The sequence below is a fragment of the Salvelinus sp. IW2-2015 genome, linkage group LG37, assembly GCF_002910315.2.
Source record: "Salvelinus sp. IW2-2015 linkage group LG37, ASM291031v2, whole genome shotgun sequence".
Taxonomy (NCBI): domain Eukaryota; kingdom Metazoa; phylum Chordata; class Actinopteri; order Salmoniformes; family Salmonidae; genus Salvelinus; species Salvelinus sp. IW2-2015.
Window position 1 is genome coordinate 2,618,566 of NC_036876.1, and position 24,509 is coordinate 2,643,074.

General features: G+C 41.3%; 1 protein-coding gene across 2 annotated transcripts in view; it reads right to left on the reverse strand.

The window, feature by feature from the left end:
• LOC111960233 (asialoglycoprotein receptor 1-like) overlaps positions 1 to 24,509 on the reverse strand; it is a 49,115-nt gene that overhangs the window by 17,693 nt on the left and 6,913 nt on the right. For both annotated transcript variants that reach the window (XM_070437832.1, XM_070437833.1), the window contains exon 2: positions 21,341 to 21,427. In XM_070437832.1, coding sequence (XP_070293933.1) covers positions 21,341 to 21,427 — 87 coding nt within the window. The remainder of the gene's footprint in view (positions 1 to 21,340; positions 21,428 to 24,509) is intronic.

Genomic DNA, 24,509 nt, shown 5'->3' on the forward strand with positions numbered 1-24,509 from the left:
TATATTTTTTAACTGTGCTGTGATGCTTGACAAAAGTACTGAACCTTTCTATTCTCATAGCTTCTACAGATTGTAAATTAAAAATAAACATTTTTGCTAAAATAATCATTATATTATTGATTGATTGACTATGGCTTTTCAAATCACGCCAGTATTGCTATCTGCAGCGTTAGTTCTAGGCAAATGTTGCAATTCTTCAGCCATTCCTGGATCTGTGACCAAAAATGAGCTACATATGGACAATACCAAAATAAATGATCTAATGACTCTGCCTCCTCACAGCAGAATCTGCAGAGCTGGGAAGATTGTATCCCCCATATACTGTATATAACATTCTATTGGTTGCAAGAATTTTGTATAGTACTTTAAATTGAAAAATGTGAAGTTTTGAATCCGGCGTTGTTTTGTGTATCAATTCATAAATCATGTGCCATGGAATGGGTACATCAAAAATCTCTTCCCAACTATTTTGCAATTTATATGGCACAGCTGACAGTTTTTTGGTCCTTAAATCAAATTGGCATATGTTTTTATTTATCACACTTTTCTTTAATCATTTATGTTCTTTAATATAAGTTCCTTAGTTTTTCCCCTTCTACTTGCCTCTTCCATTTTTGTGGTAATGCTGCAAACAGTTGGTTGTAATTTTGGGTAGAGTAGACATTTCCATATGTCTGTGTTAGCTGCATGTGTGACCTAACTCTGAAAGAATAAAACAATTATTCGAAAAATACGTTTTTTTTAATCAATTAGTATATTTGTGTTTAACCACAATATTTGTTGTATTATTTGTTCTATCTTTTCAGGTGGATTAAACTGAAATTGCAAACAACTTTCTAAGGCTTGTTTAAAAAATAACTATATTTTGGAGATTATTTCCTTTTCAATCAACCGAAAGTGAGCAGGTGTAATCTGAATAAAGGGAAAAAGGCCATTCTTGAACATAGGATGAGACATTCCTACCAATTTACTAGAGAACCAGTTTGGATTTAAGTATAACTTTTGTATGATTGATGCCTTTAGTGAGAGGTCTAATGCTTTAACTTCTCTGGGATAGGTGGCAGTGTTTTCACGTGCGGATGAAAAGCGTGTCCAAAGTAAACTGCCTGCTACTCAGGCCCAGAAGCTAAGATATACATATTATTAGTAGATTTGGATAGAAAACACTCTGAAGTTTCTAAAACTGTTTGAATCATGTCTGTGAGCATAACATAACTTATTTGGCAGGCGAAACCCCGAGGACAAACCATTAGGATTTTTTCTCTTTTCAATGGTTTTCATTGGGAATCCAGATTTCTAAGGGACCTTCTTGCRGTTCCTATCGCTTTCACTGGATGTCAACAGTCTTTAGAAATTGGTTGAGGTTTTTCCTTTGAGAAATGAAGAAGTAGCACTGTTCAGAATGAGGGTAGAGAGAAGTGTACTCTTTGTTAGAGGCGCGTGACCTGAAAGCTCGCTACACTTTGTTTTCCTCCGGTATTGAACACAGATCATCCTGTTTTAAATTTTATCGATTATTTACGTAAAAAAATACCTAAAGTTGTATTAGGAAAGTAGTTTAAAATGTTTGGACAAAGCTTACAGGTAACTTATGAGATATTTTGTAGTCACGTTGCGCGAGTTGGAACCAGTGTTTTTCTGGATCAAACGCGCCAAACAAATGGACATTTTGGATATATATCGATTGAATTAATCGAACAAAAGGACCATTTGTGATGTTTATGGGACATATTGGAGTGCCAACAGAAGAGGCTCGTAAAAGGTAAGGCATGAATTATATCTTTATTTCTGCGTTTTGTATCGCGCCTGGAGGGTTGAAATAGGATTGTCTGTGTTTGTTTGCTGGGGTGCTATCCTCAGATAATAGCATCGTTTGCTTTCGCCGTAAAGCCTTTTTGAAATCTGACACATTGGCTGGATTCACAACAAGTGTAGCTTTAATTTGGTGTATTGCATGTGTGATTTCATGAAAGTTACATTTTTATAGTAATTTATTTGAATTTGGCGCTCCTCATTTTCACTGGATGTTGGCCGGTGGGACGCTAGTCCCACATATCCCAGATAGGTTAATATTTAATCATTTTTGCCCCCGCCGAATTAATATTCGTCATATAAATAGGCCTTTTTAATTTTGTCTGGCTTGTCATTCCAAATAAAATGGAATATTTTTTGTTCATATAATTTAAAAAGCAAGGTTTAGGCAAAACCATAAGCAAATAGGTCAACTTTGATATGACTAAAGAGTTAATCAGGGTGGTTTTTCCACAAATAGACAGGTATTTTCCTTTCTATGGTAACAAGATCTTATCTGTTTTTGCCAACTTTCTCTAAAAATGTATTGGAGTGAGATCATTTCTTTCTTTTGGGATTTGAATACAGAGTATGTCCACATCTCCGTCAGACCATTTAATTGGTAAACTACACGGTAATGTAAAATGTGCTTTTTTTTGTGATCCAATACGTAATATGGTACACTTATCATAATTTGGTTTTAACCCAGTGAGGATACCAAAAGTATCTAGATCCTCTATAAGGCCGTGGAGAGATTCTAATTGTGGTTTTAAAAGAAAACATGAATCATCAGCGTACAATGACACCTTAGTTTTTAAGGCACGGATTTCTAATCCCTTAATATTATTGTTTGATCTAGTTTTAACATCTAACATTTCGATGGCAATAAAAATAGATATGCAGATAGTGGACAACCTTGTTTACTCTTCTAGATAGTTTAAAACTTTCTGAGATGTAGCCATTATTTACTTTTTTACACTTAGGGTTACTATACATAACTTTAACCCATTTTATAAGAGATTCCCCAAACTGGAAATATTCTAGGCATTTGTATACAATCTCCAGTCGTACTTTATCAAAAGCCTTTTCAAAATCAGCTATGAAAACCAGGCCTGGTGTCCCCGATATTTCATAGTATTCTATTGTTTCCAGTACTTGTCTTATATTATCTCCAATGTATCGTCAATGTAAAAAACCTGTCTGATGAGGATGAATAATATCTGACAATCATTTTTGTATTCTATGCGCTAAGCATTTTGCTACGATTTTTGCATCACAATACTGAAGTGTAAGAGGTCTCCCATTTTTTAAATGGTCTGGATCTTTATATATACCACTTGGGTCCTGTTTCAGTAATATTGATATCAGACCTTCGTGTTGCGTGTCTGATAATCTACCATTTATATAGGAGTGGTAAAAAATTGCTAATAATGGTCCACTGACTAAATCAAAAAAAGTTTTGTATACTTCCACTGGTTTGCCATCCAACCCTGGAGTTTTCCCAGCCTTAATAACCTGTTGAGGACCAGGGGGTGCTATTTTCACTTTTGGGGAAAATCGTATGATATTTAAACGGCCTCGTACTCAGTTCTTGCTAGTACAATATGCATATTATTATTACTATTGGATAGAAAACAGTCTCTAGTTTCTAAAAACGTTTGAATTATTTCTCTAAGTGAAACAGAACTCTTTTTACAGACCATTTCCTAACCGGAAGTGAGATTTCCAAAAGCGAAGTCTCTCTTCAAGAGCTTGTCTATAAAAGGGCATGTCACTTATGACTGTAGAAACACGTCATACGCCTTCCCCTGGGTGTCATGCGGAAGTGAGAGAAGAAATCACTTGATTATCTCGTCCTGGGATTGAACACAACCTCTTGGACTGAGACGTGCGCACTTTATATCTTTTTCCTGGGCGCGAAGTTGGACCTGTATCTCGGCTCCATGAAGAACTTGTAAAGGTGAATATGATCTCTGGCTTCGATTTTATTTGATACATGTCACAATATCATCCTAAAGTATGTTTTTTCAATATAGTTAATTATTATTGAAATTTATTCTGGACTTTAGACGTGATGCGACGCAAGAATTGGTTCAAGAATGAGAGGTTAGCATCGCACGGCCAGTGTGCTTGCTAATTCAGAGAGGGAAATTGTTCGTTCTGGATCGAAATAAAGACGTTTCTGAACAAGGACCCTTGGAGAACATTCTGATGGAAGATCAACAAAGATAAGGACCCAATTTGGGTGCTTTTTCATATATCTGTCGAACTGTGCTATCGCTACCGTTTGACTAGAATCAATGCTGCTGTGTGCTAGCTATTGTAGTAAGCTAATATACCGATATATTGTGTTTTCGCTGTAAAACACTTCAACAATCGGAAATATTGTCTGTATTCACAAGATATTTGTCTTTCATTAGCTATCCACCATATATTTGTCTGAAATGTTTATGATGAGTAATTAGGTAGTTGACGTTGGTGTCTGTATTTTCTCTGGCTACCCGTGCGATTTCTGACTGTAGCTGTGATTGTGGCTATGATGGTAGCAGTAATGTAAAACTGATTTATAGCTAAAATATCAAATTTTCGAACAAAACATAGATTTATTGTGTACATGTTATAGGACTGTCATCTGAGGGAGTTTTTTCTAGGTTATTTAGGTTGGTTCTAGGTTGGTTCTAGGTTAGTTAGGTTAGCTACTTGCATGCTACCGTTGCTGTGAAAAATGTCTGTCTGTCTTTTGTATTTGGTGGTGAACTAACATAAATATATGTGGTGTTTTCGCTGTATAAACACTTCAACAATCGGAAATATTGTCTGTATTTCACAAGATATTTGTCTTTCATTAGCTATCCACCATATATTTTTCTGAATGTTTTATGATGTGTAATTAGGTAGTTGACGTTGGTGTCTGTATTTTCTCTGGCTACTCCCGTGCGATTTCTGACTGTAGCTATGATGGTAGCAGTAATGTAAAACTAGCAGCATACCACCCTGCATACCACTGCTGCTTGCTTCTGAAGCAAGCAGGGTTGGTCTGGTCATCCTGGATGGGAGACCAGGTGCTGCTGGAAGTGGTGTTGGAGGCCAGTAGGAGGCACTCTTTCCTCTGGTCTAAACAAAGATCCCAATGCCCAGGGCAGTGATTGGGGCACTGCTCTGTGTAGGGGTGCCGTCTTTCGGATGGGATGTAAACGGGTGTCCTGACTCTCTGAGGTCATTAAAGATCCCATGGCACTTATCGTAAGAGTAGGGTGTTAACCCCGGTGTCCTGGCTAAATTCCCAATCTGGCCCTCAACCATCACGGTCACCTAATAATCCCCATTTTACAAATTGCTCATTCATCCCCCTCCTCTCCCTGTAACTATTCCCCAGGTTGTTGCTGCAAATGAGAACGTGTTCTCAGTCAACTTACCTGGTAAAATAACGGTAAAATAACTAAAATAAATAAATAAAAAACTGATTTATAGCTAAAATATGCAAATTTTTTGACAAAACATAGATTTATTGTGAACATGTTATGAACGGACTGTCATCTGAGGTAGTTTTTTCTTGGTTATTTAGGTTGGTTCTAGGTTAGTTAGGTTGGCTTGTGCATGATGCAGGTGCATGCTACCTGCTGTGAAAAATGTCTGTCTGTCTTTTTTTATTTGGTGGTGACCTAACATAAATATATGTGGTGTTTTCTCTGTAAAACATTTAAAAAATCGGACATGTTGGCTGGATTCACAAGATGTTTATCTTTCAAATGCTGTATTGGACTTGTTAATGTGTGAAAGTTAAATATTTCAAAAAATAATAATTTGGATTTTGCCGCTCTGCCTTTTCAGTGGAATGTGGGAGGAGTTCCGCTAGCGGAACCCCTGTCCTAGACAGGTTTTAAAGGCTTTAATTGCATCACAAAATTCCTCCTCTGAAAGTACCTGAAAGTTCCTCCCCTTCACATGAGTCTTTCTGTACAGATGTTAATTTTACATTATTATTAGGAGAAAAATCCATACAATTAGTTTCAGTTAGTGGAGATGGAGGAGAMCGAAAAAAAAACATATTCTTAAAGTACTTTACTTCCTCTTTCAAAATATAATTCGGTGAATCATGCGTGACTCCATCATTTGTAACAAGTTTCAATAAAACTTTTTTTGTAGCATTTCTATGTTGAAGATTGAAAAATAATTTGGTGCATTTTTGCCCATATTCCATCCAGTTCGCTTTATTTTTATAATATGTTACACTGCATCTTTCTTGAATAAGTTCCTCCATTTCTTTTTGTTTTTCCTCTAACTTATTCTGTGCCTCTATGGTACAGTTTTTATTGCTATCTAACTGTACGGTTAGTCCTTCAATTTCCTTTGTTAATATGGACTCTTGATCTAAATTGCTTTTGTTATATAGAAGAAAACTGATTTGCATGGCCTCTAAAGGCACATTTAAAGTGTCCCATACAATAAGGGGATCTGCTGTACCTATGTTATGTCCGAAAAGTCAGTTATAAATTATTCTTTCCTAGTTCTAAACAATTTATCATCTAGTAGGCTTTGATAAAATGTCCAATATCCTCGCCCATGTGGAAATTCTGTAAGAGTAATATATATGCCAATTATGTGATGATCCGACCGCATTCTGTCCCCTATCAACACTTTTTAACCTTTTCTCAATAGGGGGTGCTGTTTACACTTTGTAAAAATTTCGTTCCCAAATTAAACTGCCTCGTACTCAATTCTTGCTCGTACAATATGCATATTATTATTACCATTGGATAGAAAACACTCTCTAGTTTCTAAAACCGTTTGAATTATATCTGTGAGTTAAACAGAACTCGAGTTGGAGCAATTGTCCTGTGAGGAAGTGAGAAGTGTGAAATCATGCAGGCTGTTCTGAGGTCGGTTTATTAATTTGCCTGTCTTCTATTGGTTGAGATGCACTGCATACGCCTTCCCCTGGATGTCAGCAAATAGTGAGAATTGGAATGGAGTTGCTMGGCAGATCTGAGGCCTTATAAATAGGCTCGGAACGTGAGGTCCCCTCTTTCCTTCGTCCGCCATGACGCAAAGCAGACCTCAGGATGGCGTTCTAGAATGCTCCCGTTATAGCCCTTAGATATATCMGGCTCTGATTTTATTCGATATAGGTGTTAGAAACATCATAACGTAGTTATTTTAAACCGAGTTATTTCAGTTTATGTGAGTATATTGCGATTTTCGAAATGTTCTTTGTGCTGCGCAATAGTGAGTTGGGCACGTCTTCACCACATGGCTAATGTTTACAGCTAATTCCAAAGTTGAAGGCGACAATCTACAACCGAGCAACGATTCTTTTGGACAAAGCACAACTTGCCCAAGATTCTGATGGAAGCTCATCAAAAAGTAAGAACTATTTATGATGTTAATTCGTTGTTCTGTTGAAAAATGTAAAACTCCCATTCCGCCATTAATTTCGGCACGGTCTCGCTGTAACGCACGCTGTATGTCTAGTAACGTTAATTTTAAAAATCTAACACAGCGGTTGCATTAAGAACTAATGTATCTTTCAATTGCTGTCCAACCTGTATTTTTTTAGTCAAGTTGATGATTAGTTATCGATTAGATTAGGTGCCTCTCTAAGATGGCGCCGGACAGATTGCTTTAAATTTGACTACTAATCACATTGTATAACCACGATTTGTGCCGCTACATATGCATATTTTCGAACAAACCCTATATGCATTGTGTAATATGATGTTACAGGACTGTCATCTGAAGAAGTTTATGAAGGTTATTAAAACCTGTTATGGCTGCAGCCCGACACCGGTACACCTATGACAACATCCAGCTCAAATGCAGGGCGCGAAATTCAAAATCTATTTTTTTTTAATATTTAACTTTCACACATTAACAAGTCCAATACAGCATTTGAAAGATAAACATCTTGTCAATCCAGCCAACATGTCCGATTTTTTTAATGTTTTACAGAGAAAACACCACATATATTTATGTTAGCTCACCACCAAATAAAAAAGAGGACAGACATTTTTCACAGCACAAGTAGGATGCAAGTAGCATGCACAAGCCAACCTAACTAACCTAGAACCAACCTAAATAACCTAGAAAAAACTACCTCAGATGACAGTCCTATAACATGTTCACAATAAATCTATGTTTTGTTCAAAAAAATTGCATATTTTGCTATAAATCAGTTTACATTACTGCACCATCATAGCTACAGTCAGAATCGCACGGAGTACAGCCAGAGAAACATAGCCACCAACGTCAACTACCTAATTACTCATCATAAATCATTTCAGACAAGCTATATGGGATAGCTAATGAAAGACAAATATCTTGTGAATCCAGACAATATTTCCGATTGTTGAAGTGTTTTACAGCGAAACACAATATATCTTATATTAGCATTACTACAATAGCTAGCACACCAGCCACATTGATTTCTAGTCAAACTGTAGCGTTAGAGCACAGTTCGACAAGATATAATGAAAAAGCATCCCAAATGGGTCCTTATCTTTGTGGATCTTCCATCAGAATGTTCTCCAAGGGTTCCGTTTGTTCAGAAACGTCTTTATTTGATCCAGAACTAACAAATACCCTCTTTGAATTAGCAAGCACACTGGCAGTGCGACGCTAACCTCTCCTTGAAAAATTCTTGCGTCGCATCACGTCTAAAGTCCAGAAAACACTTTCAATAATATAATTAAAGTATATTGAAATAACATACTTTAGGATGATATTGTGACATGTATCAAATAAAATCTAAGCCAGAGATCATATTCACCTTTACAGAGTGTTTCCAGGAGCCGAGTCCAGGTGCTACTTCGCGCCCAGAAAGAAAACCTAAACGCGCAAACACTCAATCAAAGAGGCTGTGTTCAAATACAGGACGAGATAATCAACTGATTTCAACTCTCACTTCCGCATGACACACAGAGGAAGGCGTATGACGTGTTTCTACAGTCCTAAGTGACATGCCCTTTTATAGACAAGGGCTCGAAGAGCGACATCGATTTTTGGAAATCTCACTTCCGGATAGGAAATGGACTGTAAAAATAGTTCTGTTCCACTTAGAGAAATAATTAAAACGGTTTTAGAAACTAGAGACTGTTTCCTATCCAATAGTAATAACAATATGCATATTGTACGAGCAAAAATTGATTAAGAGGCCGTTTGAAAATGTGCACATATTTTCCAGTTTTTCAATACGCCCCCTGCAGCCATAACAAGTTAGTCAAAAATGATATATCTTTTGCTGGCTTGTTACGATCGCTAACCTTTGCTGCTGGTAAATGGCTTGTGTTTCTGGCTATTGTGGTAAGCTAATATAATGCTATATTGTGTTTTCGCTGTAAAACACTTAAAAAATCTGAAATATTGGCTGGATTCACAAGATGTTGGTCTTTCATTTGCTGTATGCTGTGTACTTTTCAGAAATGTTTTATGATGAGTATTTAGGTATTTGACGTTGGTCTCTGTAATTATTCTGGCTGCTTCGGCACTATTTCAGATTGCAGCTGCAATGTAGAACTGTGATTTATACCTGAAATAGGCACATTTTTCTAACAAAACATATGCTATACAATAAATATGTTATCAGACTGTCATCTGATGAATTTGTTTCTTGGTTAGTGGCTATTTATATCTTTATTTGGTCGAAATTGTGATAGCTACCCATGCAGGAAAAAAATGATGGGAAAAGAAGTTGTGTCTTTTGTTATTGTGGTTAGCTAATAGATTTACATATTGTGTCTTCCCTGTAAAACATTTTAAAAATCAGAAATGATGGCTGATTTCACAAGATGTGTATCTTTCATCTGGTGTCTTGGACTTGTGATTTCATGATATTTAGATGCTAGTATTTACTTGTGGCGCTATGCTAGGCTATGCTAGTCAGCTTTTTTACTGATGAGGGTGCTCCCGGATCCGGGATTTGGACCAATTAGAAGTTAAACTATTGGTGCCAGAGAGAATGGCATAAGAAAGCATTCAAGACGACTAGCTTGATTAAGCCTCCGCCATGTATATCTCACTAGGTCAGGGTATTTGAGTCTGAGAGTGATAGTGCCTGAGAGTGATAGTTGTAGTGTGATTTCCTTTCAGGTCCATGGAGGTATTTAAGACCGTATTGAAATCTCCCACCATAATAATAGAGTCTAGTGTTGCTTGTAGAGATGATAAATTCTTATATATATTTTCAAAGAAGCTTGGATCGCATATTTAAAATAATCCATCTACCTTGATGATCTGTTTGGACAATTTGCACATTTGGATCAAAATGACTTTTAATTAAAACCATCACCCCTTTTGAATTTCTTTGCCCATGGGAGAAATATATTTCGCCCCCAGTCCCTTTTCCACAAAACTTAATCTAAAATTGTTGAATGAGTTTCCTGTAAACAATAGATATTATATTCCTTCTCTTTTAGCCAGGTAAATACTGATCGGCTTTTCTTATTATCTGCTAAGCCATTACAGTAGTAACTGGCTATACTTATTTCACCACATACCATGAGACACAACTTTCAATTCTATTTATCAAAATATATGTTTGTAAATGTACCATTAAAAAGTATCATGATGATTGAGTGTCTATATAGCTGTACCATGATATTTGCATTGCTACTAAGTAAACCTCTGTCACGACTTCTGCCCGAAGTCGGCTCCTCTCCTTGTTTGGGCGCGTTCGGCGATCAACGTCACCGGCTTTCTAGCCATCGCCGCTCCATGTTTCATATGTCCATTTGTTTTGTCTTGTTACATGTATTTAGTCCTCTGTTCCCCGTCATGTCTTTGTGTGTAATTGTTCATTGTAAATGGTGTATGTTCACGCGTGATACTTGTATAGTTTATGTTTCGTGTTTTGGGGCACTTATGTCATTTTTTATGCCTATTGTTGAATGGAATAAAAGTGCTCTCCTGCACCTGACTTCATCTCCCATACACAGCTTTTACAGAATTACACACCCAATGATGGAATCAGCAGGAGCAGGTACCCCGGTTAGAGGAGTTGAGGAGCGCGTCCAGGAACATTCAGCTATGTTAAATCATCTTGGTGCCATGATGGAGACAGGAGGTGTCCCCAGTGCCTCGACCAGTGCAACCGGGGTTCCCTCTACCCGTCCCGTCCGGAACCAGTCCCAGTGGGATACGCCTCTCCCTTCCCAGGGAGTATGATGGGACGGCAGCACAGTGCCAGGGATTCCTATTACAACTGGACCTCTACCTGGCCACTGTGCACCCAGCTGCCTCGGGAAGGGAGAGAGTTTCTGCCCTCGTCTCATGCCTCTCAGGAAGAGCTCTGGAGTGGGCAAACGCCGTGTGGGGAGAAGGAGATGCGGTGTTGGACCACTTCAAGGAGTTCACCCGTCGCTTCCGGGCCTTCTTCGACCCTCCGCACCGAGGGTAGAGCGGCGGGGGAACGGCTCTTCCATTTAAGGCAGGGGACGAGGAGCGCCCAGGATTTTGCTCTGGAATGTCAGACCTTGGCCGCCGGAGCAGGCTGGTATGACAGTGCCCTCATCGACTACTATCGGTGCAGCCTGCGTGAGGACGTCTGACGTGAGCTGGCCTGCAGGGATGCCACCATCTCTTTTGACCAACTGGTGGATTTGTCCATCCGGTTGGATAACCTGCTGGTCACCCGCGGACGTCCAGAGGGAGCTCTGTTGGTGCCATCTTCCAGCACCCCCGTTCTGGTGGCCATGGAGTTGGGAGGGGCTACTCGTAGGGAGACTGGAGGAGCCATCACGTGCACCATCTGTGGCCGCAGAGGGCACACTGCCGGTCGGTGCCCTGTTGGTTCCTCTGGGAGTCGAGGCAACAGGCAGGGCACTCTGGCGTCACCCCAGGTGAGTTCGCACCACACTCATCCAGAGTCCTCTGTTGATCACCTGTTTGTATCTGTTTGTTTCCCTGATTTTTCCCTGCATTCCCAGCATATTCCGCTCGTCGATTCAGGCACAGTTGGGAATTTTATTGACAGAGCGTTAGCCCTTAGTTTAGGGATCCCATTATTCCTGTCGTCAGACCTTTCCTGGTTCACGCTCTGGATAGTCGACCATTAGGATCCGGACTAATCAGGGAAACCACCATCTCCCTGACCATGGAGACGCAGGGGGGTCACGAGGAGAAATTCAGTCTCTTTCTCATTGACTGTCCTGCATTTCCCGTGGTACTAGGCCGTCCCTGGTTAGCTCCTCATAACCCCACTATTTCCTGGCAACAGAGGGCTCTCACGGGGTGGTCGCGAGAGTGCTCGGGGAGGTGTGTAGGGGTTTCCGTTGGTGCTACCACGGTGGAAAGTCCAGACCAGGTCTCCACCATGCGCATCCCCCCAGAATATGCCGATTTGGCTCTCGCCTTCTGTAAAAAGAAGGCGACTCAATTACCACCTCATCGACGTGGGGATTGTGCGATAAATCTCCTGGCAGACGCTGCGCTTCCCAGGAGTCATGTGTACCCTCTGTCGCAAGCGGAGATGGTGGCTATGGAGACATATGTTTCTGAATCCCTGCGTCAGGGGTACATTCGGTCCTCCACTTCACCTGCCTCCTCAAGTTTCTTTTTTGTGAAGAAGAAGGATGGAGGTCTACGCCCGTGCATTGACTATGGAGGTCTCAATCAAATTACGGTGAGGTACAGTTACCCGCTACTTCTTATCGCCACGTCGATTGAGTCAATGCATGGGGCGCGCTTCTTCACAAAACTGGATCTCAGGAGTGCGTATAACCTGGTTCGTATCCGGGAGGGAGACGAGTGGAAGACAGCGTTTAGTACCACCTCAGGGCATTATGAGTACTTAGTCATGCCGTACAGGTTGATGAATGCTTGATCAGTTTTCCAATCCTTTGTAGACAATATTTTCAGGGACCTGCACGGGCAGGGTGTAGTGGTGTATATCGGTGACATTCTGATATACTCCGCTACACGTGCCGAGCATGTGTCCTTGGTTCGCAGGGTACCTGGACGACTGTTGGAGCATGACCTCTATGTCAAGGCTGAGAAATGCCTGTTCTTTCAGCAGGCCATCTTCTTCCTAGGGTATCGCATTTCCACATCAGGGGTGAAGATGGAGAGTGACCGCATTGCAGCCATGCGTAATTGGCTGACTCCCACCATGGTAAAGGAGGTGCAACGATTTTTAGGGTTTGCCAATTACTACCGGAGATTTATCCAGGGTTTTGGCCAGGTGGCTGCTCCCATTACCTCACTGCTGAAGGGGGGTCCCGTACGGTTGCAGTGGTCGGCTGAGGCGGACAGGGCTTTTGGGCAGCTTACTTCAAAACTCCGCCCCTGTGCTTTCTTCTCGAAGAAGCTCAGCCCAGCGGAGCGTAACTATGTTGTGGGGAACCGGTAGCTGTTGGCTGTGGTTAAAGCGTTGAAGGCGTGGAGACATTGGCTTGAGGGGGCTAAACACCCTTTCCTCATCTGGACTGACCACCGCAACCTGGAGTACATCCGGGCAGCGAGGAGACTGAATCCTTGTCAGGCAAGGTGGGCCATGTTCTTTACCCGTTTTGTGTTTACCTTGTCCTATAGACCACGTTCCCAGAATACGAAGGCAGACACACTGTCCCGGCTGTATGAAACAGAGGAGCGGCCCATGGATCAGACTCCCATACTCCCGGCTTCTTGCCTGGTAGCGCCGGTCGTGTGGGAGTTGGATGAGGACATTGAGCAGGTGTTGCATACAGAACCCGCTCCCCTCCAGTGTCCGGTAGGGCGTATGTACGTTCCGTCTGCTGTCCGTGACCAGTTGATCTATTGGGCCCACACGTCACCCTCCTCTGGTCATCCGGAGTCATGCTCTGTCTAACTGGGAAGTACTGGTGGCCCTCCTTGGCTAAGGACGTCAGGATCTATGTTTCCTCCTGCTCGGTGTGTGCCCAGTGTAAGGCTCCGAGACACCTGCCCAGAGGTAAGCTACACCTCTTACCCATTCCACAACGACCTTGGTCACACCTGTCTGTGGATTTTTTAACTGATCTACCTCTTTCACAGGGAAACACTACGATCCTGGTCGTTGTGGATCGTTTCTCTAAGTCCTGTCGTCTCCTTCCTATGCCCGGTCTTCCTACGGCCCTACAGACTGCGGAAGCCCTGTTTACTCACGTCTTTCGGCATTAACGGGTGCTTGAGGATATAGTGTCTGATCGGGGTGCCCAGTTCACGTCTAGAGTCTGGAAGGCGTTCATGGAACGTCTGGGTTTTCACCCCGAGAGTAACGGGCAGGTAGAGAGAGTCAACCAGGATGTGGACAGGTTTCTGCGGTCCTATTGCCAGGACCGGCCGGGGGAGTTGCCGGCGTTCGTGCCTTGGGCCGATATGGCACAGAACTCGCTTCGCCACTCCTCCACTAACCTCTCCCCCTTTCAGTGCGTATTGGGGTACCAGCTGGTTCTGGCGCCGTGGCATCAGAGTCAGACCGAGGCTCCTGCGGTGGACGACTGGTTCAGGCGCGAGGAGGAGACATGGGAGGCCGCCCATGTACACCTCCAGCGAGCCGCGCTTCACCAGAAAACCAGCGCGCACCGTCACCGCAGTGAGACCCCAGTGTTCGCACCGGGGAACTGGGTGTGGCTCTCGATCCGAAACCTGATGGAGGTCAAATGTACACCTTTTCCCTGAAACACCCACAACATGGTCCCCTGTATTGACCATTTTCCCAAGCATCTCCATGCAGTCAGACTTTTGATTTTGTGCCACCAGGGCCACAATAATATACCCCCTCTCTGAATGTCCGAGTGTGACCCTCTCCCCATGGGTTACTGCAGCTAGTGTTTCCAGCACTGCTACTGCCTGGGTGGGGGCGCCCCACCGGAATCCCCACCGGCTAGGTTCAAGGTCATCAATGTTCTCATTAGCTGCTTTGAGAATTTCTTTGTGTAGTATGCTCTCCCTTTAGGGTGCTTTGGCTTTGCAGGATCAACCCTGCCAAGCAGGCTCAGAATCCTGAGGGGGCAGTGCTGCTCTAGGTCTCTGACCGCATTTTGGCTGCATACTGACTGCTTACAGCAGGCCCATAAAACAGTTTGGAACTACTCCTTAGTATCTGGTTCATTCAGGTGGGTGTCTAGGGTATAGGGTTGTTGACAGTTCCATCAATATAGGACAATAAATAAATTAAATGTATAATTTATTTTAAACACTGTTCCACCATGATAGGACAAGAAATAAAATAAAAAATAAGACGTATAATTCATTATAAAAAGTATATCCATCATCTGAACAACATTGAAAGCTCTCTCACACCCCCGCTCACAGCAATACATTGGTTCTGGGATATGCAACCATTTCCTTTCTCACTCAACGCCACTTTCCCAAACATAACAAAACACACACCATCCACACATACTGTGCCTTCTGTTTACTGAGTTTTTTTCTTCACCATGTTGAATTAGTGCTTTTGTGTTCCAATTAGTTATATTTGAAGATATATAGAAAAGCTATATTTTTTATTGTATTATTACAATCCATAACCAGGCTAGAAATGTGTTTCATTATTTTCCTCGTCTATAAGAACTTTGTAATTTTTAAAATAGCCATGGAGTAGTCTGTGACTCTGAACAAGTGGTTATCAATATATAGTTTATCGACGACGAGAGCCACTCGTTTCCCTTTTAATCTATTTTCCTTGAAAATTGGATACAGCACTTTACGCTGTTCTGCAATTTCCTTCGGGAACTAGTCATTCATGCCAATTTTTGTCACAGCAAGTCTTTTACCCAGGCTTTTAACCATTTTTTAATCTTTAAATTAAGCAAATTTAGCAACTTTATTTTTTATTTATTTATTTAACCTTTATTTAACCAGGTAGGCAAATTGAGAACACGTTCTCATTTACAATTGCGACCTGGCCAAGATAAAGCAAAGCAGTTCGACACATACAACAACACATAGTTACACATGGAGTAAAACAAACATATAGTCAATAATACAGTGAAAAAAAAATAAGTCTATATACAATGTGAGCAAGTGAGGTGAGATAAGGGAGGTGAAGGCAAACAAATATATGTATAAATAAATAAAATAAAATAAATAAAAAATAAAAATATAAAAGGCCATGGAGGTGAAGTGAATACAACACAGCAAGTAAAAAAAAACTAAAAAAAACCCTGGAATGGTTGGTTTGCAGCGGAAGAAAGTGCAAAGTAGAGACAGAAAATAATGGGGTGCAAAGGAGCAAAATAAATTAATAAAATAAATACAGTAGGTAAAGAGGTAGTTGTTTGGGCTAAATTGTAGATGGGTTATGTACAGGTGCAGTAATCTATGAGCTGCTCTGACAGCTGGTGCTTAAAGCTAGTGAGGGAGATAGGTGTTTCCAATTTCAGAGATTTTTGTAGTTCGTTCCAGTCATTGGCAGCAGAGAACTGGAAGGAGAGGCGTCCAAAGGAAGAATTGGTTTTGGGGTGACTAGAGAGATATACCTGCTGGAGCGCGTGCTACAGATAGGTGCTGCTATGGTGACCAGCGAGCAGAGATAAGGGGGGCTTTACCTAGCAGGGTCTTGTAGATGACCTGGAACCAGTGGGTTTGGCGACGAGTATGAAGCGAGGGCCAGCCAACGAGAGTGTACAGGTCGCAGTGGTGGGTAGTATATGGGGCTTTGGTGACAAAACGGATGGCACTGTGATAGACTGCATCCAATTTATTGAGTAGGGTTTTGGAGGCTATTTTGTAAATGACATCACCGAAGTCGAGGATTGGTAGGATGGTCAGTTTTACAAGGGTATGTTTGGCAGCATGAGTAAAGGATGCTTTGTTGCGGAATAGGAAGCCAATTCTAGATTTGACTTTGGATTGGAGATGTTTGATGTGAGTCTGGAAGGAGAGTTTACAGTCTAACCAGACACCTAGGTATTTGTAGTTGTCCACATATTCTAAGTCAGAACCGTCCAAAGTAGTGATGTTGGACAAGCGGGCAGGGGCAGGCAGCGATCGGTTGAAGAGCATGCATTTGGTTTTACTATTTAAGAGCAGTTGGAGGCCACGGAAGGAGAGTTTGTATGGCATTGAAGCTCGCTGGAGAGTTGTTAACACCAGTGTCAAAAGAAGGCCAGAAGTATACAGAATAGTGTCGTCTGCGTAGAGGTGGATCAGAGAATCACCAGCAGCAAGAGCGACATCATTGATGTATACAGAGAAGAGAGTCGGTCCAAGAATTGAACCCTGTGGCACCCCATAGAGACTGCCAGAGGCCCGGACAACAGACCCTCCGATTTGACACACTGAACTCGATCAGAGAAGTAGTTGGTGAACAGGCGAGGCAATCATTAGAGAAACCAAGGCTGTCGAGCTGCCATGAGATGTGGTGATTGACAGAGTCAAAAAGCCTTGGCAGGTCAATGAATACGGCTGCACAGTATTGTTCCTATCGATGGCGGTTACGATGTCGTTTATGACTTGAGCGTGGCTGAGGTGCACCCATGACCAGCTCTGAAACCAGATTGCATACGCGGAGAAAGGTGTGGGGGATTCAAATGGTCGGTAATCTGTTGTGACTTGGCCTTCGAAGCACGCTTAGAAGGCAGGTAGGATAGATATAGGTCTGTAGCAGCAGGCGTCAAGGGTGTCCCCCCCTTTGGAAGAGGGGGATAACCGCAGCTGCTTTCCAATCTTTGGGGATCTCGGACGACACGAAAGAGAGTTGAAGAGGCTAGTAAATAGGGGTGGCACAATTCAGCAGATAGTTTTAGAAAGAAAGGGTCCAGATTATCTAGCCCGGCTGATTTGTAAGGGTCCCAGATTTTGCAAGCTCATTTAGACATCAGCTGACTGTATTTGGGAGAAAGAGAAATGGCGGAAGCTTGGGCGGTAGCGAGGGGGGGCAGTGCTGTTGTCCGGGGTAGGGCAGCCAGATGGAAAGCATGGCCAGCCGTGGAAAAATGCTTATTGAAATTCTCAATTATAGTGGATTTGTCGGTGGTGACGTGTTCCTATCTTCAGAGCGGTTTGGAAGCTGGGGGAGGTGTTCTTATTCTCCATGGACTTTACGGTGTCCCAGAACTTTTTTGAATTTGTGTTGCAGGAACAAATTCCTGCTTGAAAAAGCTAGCCTTGGCTGTTCCTAACTGCCTGTGTATATTGTTTCTGGCTTCCCTGAAAAGTTGCATATCACGGGGCTGTTCGATGCTAATGCAGAACGCCATAGATGTTTTTTCTGTTGGTTAAGGGCAGTCAGGTCAGGAGAGAACCAGGGGCTATATCTGTTCCTGGTTCTAAATTTCTTGAATGGGGCATGCTTATTCAAGATGGTGAGGAAGGCATTTTAAAAAAATGACCAGGCATCCTCTACTGACGGTGAGATCGATATCCTTCCAGGATACCCGGCCAGGTCGATTAGAAAGGTCCTTGCTCGCTGAGGTGTTTTCAGGGAGGCGTTTTGACAGTGGATGAGTGGAGTCGTTGACCGCTGGACCATTACGGATTAACAGGCAATGAGGCAGTGATCGCTGAAGATCTTGGTTGGGAAAACAGCAGAGGTTGTATTTGGGAGGGCAAGTTTGTTAGGAGATAATCTATGAGGGTTACCCGAGTTTACGGAATGGGTGGTACCTGGTAGGTTCATTGATAATTTGTGAGATTGAGGGCATCAAGCTAAGATTGTAGGGTGGCTGGGTTTTGAGCATGTTCAAATTTAGGTCGCCTAGCGCACGAACTCTGAAGATAGATGGGGGGCAATCAGTTCACATATAGTGTCCAGAGCACAGCTGGGGGCAGAGGGTGGTCTATAGCAGGCGGCAACGGTGAGAGACTTGTTTTTAGAGAGGTGGATTTTAAAGTAGAAGTTCAAATTGTTTGGGACAGACCTGGTAGTAAGACAGAACTCTGCAGGCAGTCTCTTTGCAGTAGATTGCAACACCACCCTTTGGCCGTTCTATCTTGTCTGAAAATCTTGTAATTGGGGATGAAAATATCTGAGTTTTTGGTGGTCTTTCTAAGCCAGGATTCAGACACGGCTAAAACATCCGGGTTGGCAGAGTGTGCTAAGCAGTGAACAAACAAAACATTAGGGAGGAGGCTTCTAATGTTAACATGCATGAAGCCAAGGCTATTACGGTTACAGAAGTCATCAAAGAGAGCGCCTGGGAATAGGAGTGGAGCCAGGTACTGCAGGGCTGGATTCACCTCTTACATTCACCAGAGGAACAGAGGAGGAGTAGGATAAGGGTACGGCTTAAAAGCTATGAGAATTGGTCGCCTAAGCTACTGGAGCACTAGAGAGTAAGAGGAGGTTTCTGGGGGCATAAAATAGTTTTAAGGAATAATGTACAGACAAAGGTATGGTAGATGTGAATACAGTGGAGGTAAGACCTAGGTATTGAGTGATGATGAGAGAGATATTGTTCTAGAACATCATTGAAACCAGGTGATGTCATCGGCATATGTGGGTGGTGGAACATGAGAGGTTGGATATGGTATAGTGAACAGGGCTAGAATCTCTACAGTGAAATAAGTCCAATAAACATTAACCAGAACAGCAATGGACAAGGCATATTTACATTAAGGAGAGGCATGCTTAATCGGGTGATCAATAAGGGTCCAGTGAGTAGAGGTTGTTGGGGTCGTGGCGATCCAGACAGCTGGCCGGGTATGTGGCTGTCGGTAGCACATGGGATGGAGGTCTGTTTGTAGATACCTCGTGCGTTCCGTCGGTAAGTTAGTGGGGTTCCGTGTAGTGGGTTCCGTGTGGAAGAGGGGATCAATCCAAATTGGCAGAATAGATATAGTGACCCAAGGAGAAAAAAAAAATTAATAAAAAATAAAATAAAAATAAATAATAGTTGTCCGGTATGCTTATTCAGGTAGCAGCCGATAAGACAGCTAACGATTAGCGGGCCTCAGGTGAGCGTTCAGGTAACGTCGGGACGGAGGTGCAGTTGGATAAATCCCTCGGGCAGATAACGTCGGCAGTCAGACGTGAAGGCCCGGGGGTTCCGTATCTGCAGCAGCACAAAAAGAAACGTGTCCGGATGGTGATGGAACTCCTCAGCTGGCTAGCTCCAGGATGATTTGAGTTTGCTCCGGGGTCGACGTAAGCCAATCGTCACACGGTTTGCAGCTAGCTAGCTGCGAAGTCAAGGTGCAAGTGACCAGAGCCTGCGGCTGGAATCGGGGAAACTGAGGAGAAGAAGAAGTCCCGGAATGCTCTCGGTCCGAGTCGCGTTGCACAAAAGTGCCGGTAGATTTATCGAGCTAGAGGAATAGCTGATGACCACAACACGAGGGCAGCTGAAAACCACGCGTAGCCAGCAAACCGGCTAATTCGGGGCAGCTACAGATTAGCTTCTGGCTAGCTATCGGAGTAGCTACTGGTTAGCTTTCAGGCTAGCTTCTGAATTAGCCCCTGGCTGGCTTCCACGATGGATTTTCAGTTTGAGGTAAATATTACTTTTTAGTAATTGGTGAAGCGGGGTTGCAGGAAAGCTTTTGCAGGAAAGCTTTTGTAGTTGAAGTTCTTGGATGATAAAATAAATAAAAGATAAGTGAAGAGAGGTGTAAATATATATACAGGACACAAACAATACGGAACAGAAAAAGACGTCTGAACTGCTAAGCAACCTTGGGAAATGATTGGCCGTTCATACCTCTGCCCTCTCTGTCCGAAGCGGTGTACACGTTTGAGTTGGATTTTGTCGATAGCTTCGCGTGGAATCTTCGCGTGGTACTCTCTAACTACAGATTCAGGAACTTCTCCTTCTTTCTCTTGGATACCTGTAAGTACCAGATTCTCTCTCATGGATCTAGTTTGTATGTCCAGTAAGGCTTCCCTCAGAACGGTGTTCTCCTTTTTAAGTTCATTCACTTCGGTTTCAGTCTAATTGACTGTCACTTTTAGCTTGTTTGTTTCCTTCTCCAATGTCACAGCTTTTTCATCACTCATGTCGAGGCTTGCCTTCAACTCTTTTATATCCTTACTGACTAATTCAAGTATACCCAGTTTGTCATTTATTGATTTTAACAGATCGGTTTCGACCTTTACCATTCCCGGTGGTGAAAATATTAAATTGTCTGTGTCTGTAGAAGAGTCAGATTTTCGTTTTGAAATCGGTTCCCTTGTCTTACGCTCCGTCATGTTTGGGTGTTAATTGTTTCGTGTTGTTTCGTGATATTTGTCGATAAATTTCTCTAGTCTTAAGATTTGTTTTGTGTTATTATCCAGATTGAAGGTTATCATCACCAGATTGTGTAGTGCTAATAATTAGTCTAACTTGCCGATATTGAATACTACGTTTTTATCTTAAGGTGCTCCACATAACTACGTTCAGTCCGCCATTACCTGTCTCAGTGCCGCCCTCAGGAGGATTCTCAGGAGAACAAAATTCCTGATGTAAGGATTGGAGAGAAGGAGGAGTGTCCAAAGTGGAGTATATCTACTCGTGATGGTGAGAACATGTTTTTGACTGAACTACAGCTGTAACGACCCTTTGGGAAGAATTTAACTTGGTTAAAGCTTCTCTAGTGTCCATGAGTTATTTACTCTGAACAATTAGAACCTAACAGGTTAAATAAGGGGTACTTAATGTAACCCTTAGCTAACTGTAACACACACACACCTCACCTTTCCCAGGATCCTCCTGCTCACTAGCTCTACCTCCTGGTCTTCTAACCTCAGAGTATGTGACATCTTCTTCACGTTCGGCTACTCCTATGGTTACAGAGAGAGGAAGAAAGAGATGGTTCCTTTTTTTCACTTATTTTATACATATTGCACCCCATGCGTGATTATATTGTTTCCTTAAAACCAACCTCATGGTGATTACCTCCTATTAGAATTGTGCCATTCTAGATCCTCTCTCACAATCCACTATCTCCACATTCTGATAGAATTGTACCATTCCCTGTTTTTCTCTCACAACCCACTATCTCCACATTCTGTTAGAATTGTACCATTCTAGTTTTTCTCACAATCCACTATCTCCACACTCTGACGAATTGTACCATTCTGTTTCTCTCTCACAATCCATATCTCAATTCCTGTTAGATTGTAACATTCTAGTTTTTCTCACAATCCACTATCAACATTCTGTTAGAAATTGTACATTCTAGTTTTCTCACAATCCACTATCTCAACATTCTGTTAGAATTGTACATTCTAGTTTTTTCTCACAATCCACTATCTCAACATTCTGACTTAGAATTGTACCATTCTAGTTTTTCTCACAATCCACTATCTCAACATTCTGTTAGAATTGTACCATTCTAGTTCTCTCTAAGAATCCACTATCTCAACATTCTGAAGAATTGTCATTCTAGTTCTCTCTCACAATCCACTTCTCAACATTCTGTTAGAATTGTACCATTCTAGTTCCTCTCTAAGAATCCACTATCTCAACATTCTGTTAGAATTGTACCATCTAGTTTTCTCATCTAAATCCACTATCTCAACATTCTGTAGAATTGTACCATTCTAGTCCTCTCTCAAACCCACTAAATCTCAACATTCTGTTAGAATTGTACCATTCTAGTTCCCTCTAAGATCCACTATCTCAACATTCTGTTTAATTGTACATTATAGTTTTTCTCTCACAACCCACTATCTCAACATTCTGTTAGAATTGTACCATTCTATGTTCCTCTCAAAATCCCATATCTCAACATTTCTGTTAGAATTGTACCATTCTAGTTTTTCTCACAATCCACTATCTCAACATTCTGACAGAATTGTACCATTCTAGTTGTTCTCAATCCACTATCTCAACATTCTGACAGATGTAGTACATTCTAGTTTTTCTCACAATCCACTATCTCCACATTCTGTTAGAATTGTACCATTCTAGTTTTTCTCACAATCACTATCCAACATTCTGTTTTAGAATTGTACCATTCTAGTTTTTCTCAAAATCCACTATCTCAACATTCTGACAGAATTGTACCATTCTAGTTTTTCTCACAATCCACTATCTCAACATTCTGTTAGAATTGTAAATTCTATTTTTTTCTCTCACAATCCACTGTCTCAACATTCTGTTAGAATTGTAACATTCTAGTTTTTCTCTCACAATCCACTATCTCAACATTCTGTTAGAATTGTACATTCTAGTTTTTCTCACATCCACTATCTCAACATTCTGACAGAATTGTACCATTCTAGTTCCTCTCTAAGAACCACTATCTCCACATTCTGTTAGAATTGTACCATTCTAGTTTTTCTCTCACAATCCACTATCTAACATTCTGTTAGAATTGTACCATTCTAGTTTTCTCACAATCATTATCTAACATTCTGTTAGAATTGTACCATCTTAGTTTTTTCTCACAATCCACTATCTCAACATTCTGACAGAATTGTACATTCTAGTTTTTCTCACAATCCACTATCTCAACATTCTGACAGAATTGTACCATTCTAGTTTTTTTTTCACAATCCACTATCTCAACATTCTGACAGAATTGTACGATTCTAGTTTTTTTCTCACAATCCACTATCTCCACATTCTGTTAGAATTGTACCATTCTAGTTTTTCTCACAATCACTATCTCAACATTCTGTTAGAATTGTACCATTCTAGTTTTTCTCACAATCCCTATCTCAACATTCTGACAGAATTGTACATTCTAGTTTTTCTACAATCCACTATCTCAACATTCTGTTAGAATTGTAACATTCAATTTTTTCTCGCAAAATCCACTGTCTCAACATTCTGTTAGAATTGTAACATTCTAGTTTTCTCTCACAATCCACTATCTCACATTCTGTTAGAATTGTACCATTCTAGTTTTTCTCACAATCCACTATCTCAACATTCTGACAGAATTGTACCATTCTAGTTCTTCTCTAAGAAAATCCACTATCTCACATTCTGTTAGAATTGTACCATTCTAGTTTTTTCTCTCACAATCACTTCTCAACATTCTGTTAGAATTGTACCATTCTAGTTCCTCTCTAAGATCCACTATCTCAACATTCTGTTAGAATTGTACCATTCTAGTTTTTCTCTCACAACCCACTATCTCAACATTCTGTTGAAATTGTACCATTCTAGTTCCTCTTCTAAAGAATCCACTATCTCAACATTCTGTTAGAATTGTACCATTCTAGTTTTTCTCTCACAATCCACTATCTCAACATTCTGTTAGAATGTACCATTCTCGTTTTTCTCTCACAACCACTATCTCAACATTCTGTTAGAATTGTACATTCTAGTTCCTCTCTAAGAATCCACTTCTCAACATTCTGTTAGAATTGAACCATTCTAGTTTTTCTCTCACAACCCACTATCTCAACATTCTGTAGAATTGTACCATTCTAGTTCCTCTCTAAGAATCCACTATCTCAACATTCTGTTAGAATTTACCATTCTAGTTTTTCTCACAATCCACTATCTCAACATTCTGACAGAATTGTACCAGTCTAGTTTTTTCTCACAATCCACTATCTCAACATTCTGACGAATTGTACAATTCTAGTTTTCTCAAAATCCACTATCTCCACATTCTGTTAGAATTGTACCATTCTAGTTTTTGCTCACAATTCCACTATCTCAACATTCTGTTAGAATTGTACCATTCTAGTTTCTCTTACAATCCACTGTTCTCAACATTCTGTTAGAATGTACATTCTAGTTTTCTCTCACAATCCACTATCTCAACATTCTGTTAGAATTGTACCATTCTAGTTTTTCTCACAATCCACTATCTCAACATTCTGACAGAATTGTACCATTCTGTTCTCTCTAAAATCCACTATCTCCACATTCTGTTAGAATTGTACCATTCTAGTTTTTTCT